The sequence below is a fragment of the Solanum tuberosum genome, unplaced genomic scaffold, assembly GCF_000226075.1.
Source record: "Solanum tuberosum cultivar DM 1-3 516 R44 unplaced genomic scaffold, SolTub_3.0 scf00457, whole genome shotgun sequence".
NCBI classification, from domain to species: Eukaryota; Viridiplantae; Streptophyta; class Magnoliopsida; order Solanales; family Solanaceae; genus Solanum; species Solanum tuberosum.
Window position 1 is genome coordinate 330,373 of NW_006239380.1, and position 12,173 is coordinate 342,545.

The window sequence follows — 12,173 nt, forward strand, 5'->3', positions numbered from 1 at the left end:
CCTCCTTCAAACTTCAAAACACTCGGATTGGTCAACTTTAAAACTTACACTTCTTATCTAATCTCATTTGAGACAAAATTGAGTTACATTGTATATATGCAGCAATAAAATAGTTGTATGGAGGCACACACTTGAAAAATTGTTTACCAGAAGGTCGTCCTCTTCGTTGCATATGCGTCAGCCAAACACCTTTTAGGGTAGTTTTTATTTCTTTAAAGAATAATAATTATGAATTTAAAGTGATAAACTCCAATAACTTATTTTAATATATATGGGTCCAGGGCCGACTCAACAACATTGGGAGCCTAAAGCGAAACTTAAGAGAGGGACCCTAATATTTAGTTTTTTTAATTATATACTTTTATTTAAAATCTACTTTTCTAGCTATTTTAGATGCGAAATCATTAGGTATTGTTTTATAATCAATTTGTTTTAATAATTCCTTTTCAAATGACAATATAGCTAATTCATTCAATCTCTCATGAGACATTGTTGATCTTAAAGAAGATTTAATCAATTTTAATTTCGAAAAAACTTCTTTCGGCTTAGGCAACAGTTCCAGGAACTGTTAACATTATTCTATAAGCAATATGTGTATTTGGAAAAGAATCAAGTTTTTTTGTTTGATAGGGTATTTTCATTAGATCATTATCTTCTACTTGTATTATTTTCCTTAACACTTTTAATTCAAAAAATAAATCTAAATCATCAATATCAGAATAACTATTACGTGTTAAAGAAAGTTCAAGGTTAAGACAATATTTTTTTTAAATTCTCATCATCTAGAGATCTCAATATTGTACCACTAAATAAGAAATCAAAAATATTTTCATATGCTTCAATTGGTTCAAATCTATTTTGAAGTGAAAAATAGTTTGATCTACTTTACACATATAAAGCAATTAACTCTAAAAGATTCTTCAAGGGATTTTGTGATTTCGCTATTCATATTTTCATCAAAGTGTTTCTTAAGAAATGCAGGTTTATTTTCATCTCATATGCAATTTTCTTAGTAGAAATCATAACACTCATAGTACATATAATTTTTTTTCTAAAATAACATATATAAGTAATTGTTTGTAAAAAATGGGGGGGCCAAAATATATGGGGCCACAAGCGATGACTTTAGTGGCCTAGGGGTTAAGACGGCCCTGTATGGGTCAACTGCTCTTCTTCTTCTTCTCCTCCTCCTCCTCCTCCTCCTCCTCCTTCTCCACCTCCTTCTTCTTCTTTTGGCAAGAAACAACTACGTTACCTTCACCTCTCTTGTATCAGTAGTCTCTCGCGTAGTGTTATTTCTTTCCACAATCGTAGAACTTCTCTATTTGACTGTTGTTGAAGCATTTCGTCTGCTTGTTTTGTCGTTGACTTTTTTGATGTTGATTCTTTTGATCTCTCCATGAACATGAGCTTCTCTCCACTTTTCTTTTTTATAGTATTGTGTTTTGCTGAATTAGGACTTATCTTCATCCTTAAGAAAACTTGATAATGAGTCTTCTTCATTTGCAAAAAAAAAAAAAAAAAAAACTAACTCAGATAAAGTTGGTTTTGTGGCCCACCCCGTGTGGCTGTAATTATGCCTTTGTACTCTAGTCTTAGACCATGAAAAACTATTCTTATCATTCTTGTTTTCGTGATAGCATTTTCTGGATGTAATTTTGATATTTCATTAGATAGAGATTTTAACTTTTAGAAGTTGACTAATCGTCATAATTTGTTGTAACATTGACAAAGCTCATTTTCAAACCTTTGTAAGCACACTCATTTTTCTTTGTGAAAATTGTCGCCAGTGTCCCCAAATTTTTTGGATGTCTTGGTATTCTTAATTCGTTGCAAGAACTCATCATCAATTGTTAAACTGAGAACAAGCATAGCCTTTCCAGCTTTGACCTTCCATTTTGTTGCTGCTTCAGCATCTGTTGATAGTGTGGTGTATGATCCACCAATGATATCCTATAATTCATGGTCGATAAAGTAATATTGTATTCTCGTGCTTCATGATCCATAGTTGTTTACGTTGAGCTTCTCAATGCTATTGAGAGTGCTTGCAAAATCCGTTATTTGATAAGTGTCTCGTGATTTTTAGTCTCTAATAGTACCTTGTAGGATCTCCTTTCCTTTGAGTTACTACCTTTCTTTATTATCCACCAAGCTTTGATACCACTTATTCAGAGCCTAGTGGATAAAGGAAGATAGCAACTCAAAGGAAAGGAGATCCTACAACCTACTATTGGAGACTATAAATCACGAGGCACTTATCAAATGATGGATTTTGCAAGCACTTTTAATAGCGTTGAGAAGCTCAATGCAAACAACTATGGATCATGGAGCATAAGAATGCAATATTACTTTCTCGCTCAGGAGTTATGGGATATCATCGGTGGATCAAACATCACATCACCAACAGATGCTAAAGCAACAAAAAGTTAGCAGGTAAAAACGGATGGTCATGTTTGTTCTCAGTGTAACAATTGAGAATGAGTTCTTGAAATGAATTAAGAATTTGGAGACGGGCACAATCACTATCTCATAACTTGAATTTTATTATTGCAAAGTAAGGACCCGCTTTAGGCTTACTATTCTTAGACACAATATTTCTTGCACTCACACTCTGACAATTCTCTCTTATTTCTCACTAACCTCTTGTTTGCTCTTTTGCTTGCTTACTTTCTTGTTTTCTTACTTACTAGCTTTCTAACTTGGTTGGTTACAACACATATGAACCACCTCTATTTATAGGTGGTGATGGAAGAATCTAGCTAAGGGAATTTCTACTATATTCTAGAATGGTCTTTTAACTATCTAATTCTAAAACTACATTTTCTAGAATATTTCTAGACTTTTCTATCTAGAATACTCATTCTAGCGATCTTCTTTCATTTCTTTACAACTCTTGAATATTCTAGATTCTTCTTTAAAACGTCTTGGATATTAATTAAGTTGGTAATGAATTCTTAACATGTAGTTGAAAATCCAATTATCGTAATATTAACTTATGCAGTTTTTCTATTTCTAAATAACGAAAGATTTATAATAGTCAAACTTTAGTTAGCACTTAGCAGTAAAACAAATATAATTAGATAAAAATGCTAACTCACTTTAAAGGGATAAAAATGTTGATCAACATTTTCTGTTGGAGGTTTGTGCTTATAAATACAAAAATATATAGATTGGTAAAACTTGTTTAATTGATTATTACAAAACGTGCTTTTAAGCATTAAATTACATCCTTTCATGTTTCACTCTATATAATAAATCCCTCATTTACTATATTGTAATTATTTCTCTTATTTTAATTTTTTGTAATAATTTGTTTCACTTATTTTTCATTAATGTAAATAAAATAGAAATTGACAAATATACCCTTTTTAATATTAAATTCTTTCAATTAATTACTTCTATCCAAATATCATAATTAGCAAATTCCTAAAAGGGCAATTATCCTAAAACAATATTGATCTAAAGAATTGTTTTGTGGAATCGATCTTTATTATCACTAGAGTTTGGAGAATTAGGAGATATCCCAAATCTCATTCTCACGTCTGCAAATTATATATAGGAAGTTCTTCTTTTTATATTTTATTTTATTTTAAAAGAATTTATTAGGCATGATATTTCTTATTGAAATAATTGCTTGAAAGAATTTAATATTAGAAAAGGGCAGATTTATCAAACTATATTTTATTTATATTAATAATGAAAACAAGTAAAGTCAATATAAGGGAGGTAAGCTAATTTTATAAATCATGAGACATTTAATTGTGATGCAACGAAATGTGAAGGAAGGCCTACAAAATTATCCCTATAATTTTAGTATGACAAAAATATATTCACCGAATTAAGTTCTCAATGTTTATGTTCTTTAATCGAAAGGAGAAGTTAAAGGGAAAAAAAAATTCACCAAATTAAGTCCTCAATATTTATGTTCTTCACTCAAAATGGGAAGTTAAAGAAGAAAGAAAAATTCACCTAATCAAATCCTCAATGTTCACGTTCTTCGAGCTCGGGTAAAATTAAAAAATAAAAAAAATAAAAAAAATTAAAATGTTCTGTTCTTCTCTCGAAAGAGGAAGATAAAGAACAAGAAAAACACATCGAATTAAGTCCTCAATGTTCATGTTCTTGACTCGAAAAGGAAAGCTAAAGAAGAAAAAAAAATTCACCAAATTAAGTCCTCAATATTTATGTTCTTCACTCAAAATGGGAAGTTAAAGAAGAAGAAGAAATTCACCGAATCAAATCCTCAATGTTCATGTTCCTCCTACGGAGGGTAAAAAAAAATAAAATAAAAAAATGTTCATGTTCTTCACTCGAAAGAGGAAGTTAAAGAACAAGAAAAACACATCGAATTAAGTCCTCAATGTTCATGTTCTTGACTCGAAAAGGAAAGTTAAAGAAGAAAACAAATTCACCGAATTTAGTCCTCAATGTTCATGTTCTTCACTCGAAAGGGAAAGTTAAAGAAGAAGAAAAATTTCACCAAATTAAGTCCTCAATATCACGTTCTTCACTTGAATGAGGAAGTTAAAGAAGAAGAAAAATTCACCGAATTAAATCTTCAATGTTCTTGTTCTTCACTCAAAAGGGGAAGCTAAAAAGAAAAAGAAAATCACTGAATTAAGTCCTCAATATTTATGTTCTTCACTTGAAATGGGTATTTAAAAGAGGAAGAAAAATCCATCGAATTAAGTCCTCAATGCTTATGTTCTTTACTCGAAACGGATAGCTAAAGAAGAAGAAAAACTCACCAAATTAAGTCATCAATATTTATGTTCTTCACTAGAAAGGGGAAGTTAAAGGAGAAAAAATTTCACCATAAATATTAAGTTCGTTTATATTCTTCACTAGAAAAGGGAAGTTAAAAAGGGAAAAGAATTCACCAAATTAAGTCTTCAATGTTCACATTCTTCAGGGGAAGATAAAAGAAGAAAAAGATTCATCGAATTCACTCCTCAATGTTCATATTCCTCACGGAAGTTAAAGAAGCAGCAAAGAAAAGAAGAAAAAGAAATAACACACCCACCCCCCCAAAGCAAAAAAAAAATAAAGTAATAATAATAATAATAATAATTTTTTTTAAAAAACTGTTTATTTTGTGCTCTTTCACTCTTTATTCCACCTGAAAAAGAAAATCCAACTATCATCTACAGTATTTATGCAATATTTCTGTTTATAATAACAAAAAAATTATAATATTCAAACTTCAGTCAACAGTAAAATGAATTAGATAAAGATAATAACAAATATATCCACTTTTAAAGGATAAAAATGTTAATCAACATTTTCTATTAGAGGTCTAATAAATACAAATATACAAATTAGAAAACAGTAATACTAATATTTTAAGCATTACAAATTAACTTTTTTTAAAAAAAAAAATTCACATTAATACTTTACTATGAGAATTGACAAACTATAATTATATTTTTCAATTTAATTTAATTTAATTAAAATGTCCATCATGGGCATGTACTCCACATTGGCGCCAACTTTGTATAATAACTCTATAAAGCCTAAAACCACGTAAGAGACGGTTTAATATTTTTTCACATAAATAAGGAAAAAAAAAACTGTCGCATAAATTTCACAATTTGTTCCAAACACAAACAACTATTAATCAACAACAACAAAAAAAAAAACCCTAGTTCTTAATATTTAGCACAATATCATGAGTTCTACTCACTCGATCAAGCAAGAAATCATTGATCTGGATGATATAGATGATGAAAATACAGCTATGATTTGTGTAAGTAGTAGTAGTGGAGGAAGAAGAGGAAGTAATTTTTCGCGTTTTTTCGATAGTGATAGTGATGATGATGATAATGATAATGATAATGATTTGGGATTGAGTCCGTTGAAAAAGATGAAAGTTGAAGCGGCTTTGCCAGTGGGATTTCTTGATCCACTTCCACCAGAAGAGCGCGTGGCTTTTAACCGGTCACTTGAAGTTGTTGTAAGGAATAATACTGAATTGGGAGTGGGTACGGAAAAAGTTGTTGTTACATCTAATAAGCAGTTTTGGAAAGCTGGAGATTATGAAGGGATTGATGGTGGTTTTGCTGCTGGTCATGCAGGTATTGTTTGAATATTCCTTGATAATTCATTAATTTGTATTGTGTGAAGTCAGAATTTTTGTAGAAAGAAATCAACAATAACAATAATAATAATGTACGTTGTCTAATCTTACAAGTGGGGTATAGAGAGACGAGATGGTTTGGATAGACAGTTGACTTTAAAAAATAAAAAATTTGCAGTAACTGCAACAAAATAGTACAAGAAACAACAGATAGTAGCAAATTGAAGGACAAGAACTATAAATCAATACTAATATGAAAAATTGACCATAACTACAACAAAATAGTAGGCTAATTAAAGTACAAGAAACAACAGATAGTAGCAAATTGAAGGACAAGAACTATAAATCAATACTAATATGAAAAATTGACCATAACTACAACAAAATAGTAGGCTAATTAAAGTACAAGAAACAACAGATAGTAGCAAATTGAAGGACAAGAACTATAAATCAATACTAATATGAAAAATTGACCATAACTACAACAAAATAGTAGGCTAATTAAAGTACAAGAAACAACAGATAGTAGCAGAAATTGAAGGACAAGAACTAGAAGAGTAATATTAATATGAAAAATTGACCGTAACTGCAACAAAATAGTAGGATAATTGAAGTACAAAAAATAACAGATAGTAGCAGAAATTGAAGGACAAGAAGTATAAGAGAAATACTAATATGAAAAAGTAACATGATTGAACACATAGTATGTATGTAAAATTTCTTTTAGACTATCCATACTATATTTACTCATGTTGTCCTAGCCTATCTATAGTTTTTGAAGTAATTGCACAATGTAGCTACGTATCCACATGAATTTGGGATGAAATATAGTGTAGTGGTAGATTATTAGTAGCACTTTGCCCCCTCCTGATGTTGCTTATTGTATTAAATTTATGGAGAAGCTAAAATCACATGAAAGGAAGTTGTCTCAAAAGGGCTACAATAATCTCTTGAAATTCATGCAGACTTAGCGAGAGATAGGGCACATGGAAATAAAAAGATTTGTATATTATGGAGAGATAGTTTCTAGTACTTTTATCTTTATTTTGCATAATATTGGATTGATATGAACATAAATGGAGGGACACTAACAGTTAAGATTTATATAGCTAACCGTAACTTGCTTGGGATTGAGGTGCAGTTGTTATTGTTATATGTTCGATTTTAGGATAAATAACTCCTCATTCTATTATATCAGAGTTAGCATTAATGGTTTTATCAAAGGCCGGCTCTGATATGATCTTGTGAAAGAATATGAACTAACGCGTGAATAGAGTAATTCAAGACAACTATAAACCCTTTGAAAATTATTACACAACTAAAGTGAGACACATATAATCTCTAACAACTGAAGAGCATCCTTCATATTACTTTGATTTCATTCGTATGTGCAGAAGGCATGGATCACGTGAGAGTTCATCCAAAATTCTTGCATTCAAATGCCACCAGTCATAAATGGGCTTTGGGAGGTAAAGTTTGTCTCAAAACTTGATCCTTTATTTTTTTTTACTTTCCTGTTCCTCAATTCCATTTGGAAGATTTCTCTTTGTTGATATTTTCGCGATCTTGTTCTCTGCACCAGCTTTTGCTGAGCTTCTTGATAATGCTATGGACGAGGTACACGTGCTGTAGTTTCCTGTTCCTTTATGTCCTTCTCTGTTCTCCCTCCTTCCGTTTCTTTAAAATATTTTCCCTCCAGGTTTGCAATGGAGCTACCTATGTCAGTGTAGATGTTCTTGATAATAAGAAAGAGAAGGGTAAAATGATATTAGTTGAAGGTATATTCATTGACTCTCCTTAGAGCCATTGGTTCTTTGGATTCTTAAGAGTTTGGGAGATTTCGCGTTCTTGTTCTAAGGTTGAATCTTGAGTTACTTCTTTCACAAATTGGACTACAGATAATGGTGGTGGAATGACTCCTGACAAAATGCGTCAATGCATGTCTCTTGGATACTCAGCTAAAAGTAAATTAGCAAATACTATAGGCCAATGTGAGTTTATATCTGTTGTAACAACCAAACCATCTTTGTTCTGTTATTCAGCTGTGCCTAAATAAAATTCTTGGAGTGCAACTGTTTTTCAGTATGCAACAATTGCCTAATAGTTTTCTTATGTTGTGCAAGATGGAAATGGTTTCAAAACAAGTAGTATGAGACTCGGGGGAGATGTGATTGTGTTCTCGCGTTGTCAGGGAAAGGACGGACTAAGGTACTTATATGGTGCTAGTTACTCTTCCTAGAGATTGATTTAGCATCAGAAATATTGAAGTAATGTATTGTTTTTATTTTGTATAGCACAACACAAAGTGTTGGAATGTTGTCGTATACATTTTTAAGGACCACAGGAAAAGAAGATATCATTGTTCCTATGGTATGACTTAGCTTCCTGGCTACTATAATTTATCATATTCTTGTAAAGAGGATCTGTATTCGTAAAACATTTAACACGGCTTTTGTGTTTGGCAATGTGAAGATTGATTTTGTAAAGAGAGGAGAAATTTGGGAAATGTTGGTTCGATCTACACCTGATGATTGGAAAAGAAATTCAGATACGATAGTACAATGGTCTCCGTTTGAAAGTGAAGAAGATCTCTTCCTGCAGGTAAACTGAGAACTATCTTCATTTCTGGTGCGTATTTCTGCTTTTACACGTACTACTATATGTTCCTAATGTTATCGTTCTTCTTTGTTGTAGTTTGAATTGTTGGATAATCAAGGAACACGAATTATCATATACAATCTCTGGGAAGATGAAAAAGGAGACACTGAACTTGATTTTGACACCGATCCTCATGTAGTATTCTGTTTTTTTTTCTTGAATGGCATACGCCATATCCTATGATCGGTTTCTAACTGTTGGATGCTTTCTATCTTCTTCAGGACATTCAAATCAAGGGTGTTAGTCGAGACGAAAAGAAGATTGAGATGGCAAAAATATATCCCAACTCCAGACATTTTCTAACTTATCAACATTCTTTAAGGGTAAATATTCTGAATTGTTAAGCATATCTATTAAAGTTTTTATTTGCAAACCAGACATAGCTGCAACAAAATCGACTTCATGTTCATTTTGTTGGTTAGTACTTTAACAAGGTGTTGGAAAAAGTATAACAAAATCGCGTTAAACTAAATTTGGTTGTGTTTACAGAGCTATGCTTCAATTTTGTATTTGAGGCTTTCTCCTGGATTTCAAATCATTTTGCGTGGGAAAGATGTTGAGCATCATAATTTGATTAATGATATGAATCTTGCCAAGAAGAATACGTACAGACCTCAACCCATTGGTGATGAAACATCCAAGGATCCAAATGTAACCTCTTTTTTTCTTCTAAAGTTTCAAGTTTGATGATTTTAGATATTTTTTACAAGTATTTTTGACACTTTTGGCTTTTCTAACAATTACTGGTTTTCTCATAATAGGCGGTCGCTGTGGTAACTATTGGTTTTGTAAAGGATGCAGAACATCACATCGATGTTCAAGGTTTCAACGTTTATCACAAGAACCGGCTAATTAAGGTTAGCTTTCCCTCACTCAACGCATCATAATATTGAACGTTGATTTCTCAGATGGTTACTCAACTAACAGTATCTCAGGAAATCTTGATTCTATTCTTCTTCACGGGCTGAGATAATAACTATTAGTTGAGTAACCACCTGAGAAATCAATATCACGGGCTGGAGTAGGCCTTGGTAAATCGACTATCTATATATATGTCAGTAGTTGGACCGATACGCTTAAGTTTAGCTAATGCGTGCAGTATTCTTCTTTTCGATTGCTCTGCTTAGCTGATGTATTCGTTTTTTGTCAGCCTTTTTGGAGGGTGTGGAATGCTGCTGGAAGTGATGGTCGTGGAGCGATAGGTACTGTTTTCATGAGTAATCAGTGATTCAGTGAAACGACGGTTGATATTATTTTCACTTTCTGCTTTTCTTGTGCGTTACAGGCGTCTTAGAAGCTAATTTTGTTAAGCCAGCTCATGATAAACAGGATTTTGAACGCACGATTGTGCTTGCTAGACTCGAGGCACGTTTACAATTTATGCAGAAGCAGTACTGGTATGTTCAACTGATTTGTTCTTTCCAACATTATAAGTTTTCTTCATTTACGAAAGTTTCATTGAGGAGATTTCTTCAACAGGCGTGATAATTGCCATGAAATTGGTTATGCTGATCGTCGAAATATAAAGAACAGTGTCTCTTCTGAGGAAGAAACAAACACCTCTGCTAAAAGCAACTCATGTTCACGATTTTCCTCAAATGTCCATACAACCAATCGCGATGTCAATACAACAAATCGTGATGTCCCTACAACCAGTCGTGATGGGCCTACAACCAGTTACGACAAATCAAAATCAAAATACACTGGAGGTGAACACAAGACAGGACAAGTCCAGTCTTCGATACAAGCAACAAACCAGACCATGTGGAGAGAGTTATCAAATAGGCCAACTCGTCAAATTCCAACAAATTTGAGTGTGAAGGTAATACAAATATACCTGACTACTCCAAGATCGTGCTATTTTTTCTAAGTCTGTTGGATAGCTCTCTTCTCCCTTCTCATTTCCGTTATGAACAGATACAAGATACTTCATCCAACTTGAGAGAAGAGAATCACGTTACTAAGGATCGGTCAGTAAAAACTCAATAAGTTGAACAATTCATTCTCTTTGTTCACAAATTTTGCGGAGTTATATCTGTTTGCTTCCCCTGCAGTTTACAACAGGCTTTACGTGATCTGCAGTATGAAAAAAACAAGAATAAAAGTCTAGAAGGCCAAGTAAGTGATGATTGATTTTCGATGTCCTTATCCCTCATATAACACAGTCTTTTTAATAGTCTAATTGCACATACTATCAGCTTAAAGCAGCACAAAGGTTGATAACAGATTTGAACAGCAATCACGACAATTTAGCTCACATGCTATTAGAAGAACGAAGACGATCAAGGGTAAAATTGTCATGTTTTTTGCTATTACTAATTTCCCTCCCTCTTAGCTTTATGCAAAGACTGTGTGACTTTCCCTACTTCATTTTTTTCGCCTTTGTTCTGGTTAGGAATCTTCTGTTATCAACGAAGAGCTGCGCGATAAAGTGAAGTTGCTAGAAAATAGGATGCCATTTACAAGTGTCAAGCGCGAACATTGAGGAAGGATCGATGCAAAGTTCAATGTCTAACTAGTAGCAAGTCAATTTGACATTGTCATGTATATTAGCTTTTAGTAATGGCTTGTTTTGTGAACAAGTTGATTGCTTTGCACAGAATGTAAGCTCTAATATGCAAAAAGTGGCAAAAAAAATGTGATTTTTAAACTAGGAAGATCTTTAATTGTAATATTCCGTCATGTTACCTTTGCGCGGAGTATAGTAATATTATAGGGGTGCCAAAATTAGCTCAAACTTATATGTTGTATCCAATTCGCTCGAATTTTAATGGGTTTGGGCTAGAGTGATTTTGATGAGGGTTGATTTGGGCTAGCCAAAGTTGATCCATCATAAATCAATAGCCCAATTAGACCCAGCATGTTGCCTAATCTTTGACCAAAATGCTTAATTTTGACTTTTAAGGTTCAACTCTAGATTAAGATTTTTATATATGAATACTTGTTTAATTTTTTTTGTTATTATAGATTGCTATACATAGGTTAATATAATTATCACAGAGAAAGGCTTGAATTGGTACAGAACTATCCTTAGTCTAGCTTTTGGCCTCCAAATATCTTTGGCGTTAATTTTTTGCTTAAAAATACTCTTATTTCTAACGGCTTACACTCATAAGGTGGATGGAGGGCAATATTGTAAAAAATTTCATAGTCAAGAGCATTTTAGAACCTTCTTCGTTAAAATAATTTGAAATTACTTAATACGTGGGCTCAGATGATTGACCTGATTTTGAGTTTCATAGTAAATTAAAAATAAGAAAAAGTTAGTCCTCTGCTCTCTATCAGTAACGTAATCATAAAGTTCATGAAGAGTGTCCAAATTAAAGCCAAAATAGAAAAAAAAATGTGGCCACGAGGAATTGAACTTGAATGGCCAACAAATTTTCGCAAAGCATCTCGTTTTTTAATAACATAACATTTTTAAAGCAGACCACATTAA

The 12,173-nt window shown here is 32.4% G+C and overlaps 1 protein-coding gene across 1 annotated transcript; it reads left to right on the forward strand.

Annotated features, from left to right (window-relative positions):
• Positions 1-5,668: 5,668 nt before the first annotated feature.
• LOC102578288 (uncharacterized) lies at positions 5,669-11,219 on the forward strand. The gene is made up of 19 exons (XM_015303608.1): positions 5,669-6,074; positions 7,471-7,545; positions 7,659-7,693; positions 7,776-7,854; positions 7,975-8,067; positions 8,200-8,284; positions 8,371-8,446; positions 8,549-8,677; positions 8,771-8,869; positions 8,956-9,057; positions 9,224-9,385; positions 9,496-9,591; positions 9,885-9,936; positions 10,020-10,131; positions 10,214-10,556; positions 10,652-10,704; positions 10,789-10,852; positions 10,933-11,022; positions 11,130-11,219. The coding sequence occupies exons 1-19, from the start codon at positions 5,669-5,671 to the stop codon at positions 11,217-11,219; spliced, it is 2,241 nt and encodes a 746-aa protein (XP_015159094.1).
• The last annotated feature ends 954 nt before the right edge of the window (positions 11,220-12,173 follow it).

Bases quoted from the DNA above. Each gene is read 5' to 3' on its own strand.
- LOC102578288 (XM_015303608.1), top strand. From the start codon at position 5,669: ATGAGTTCTACTCACTCGATCAAGCAAGAAATCATTGATCTGGATGAT. The intron at 7,546-7,658 runs GTAAAGTTTGTC...TCTCTGCACCAG, and splicing joins TCATAAATGGGCTTTGGGAG to CTTTTGCTGAGCTTCTTGAT. The intron at 11,023-11,129 runs GTAAAATTGTCA...TGTTCTGGTTAG, and splicing joins AAGAACGAAGACGATCAAGG to GAATCTTCTGTTATCAACGA.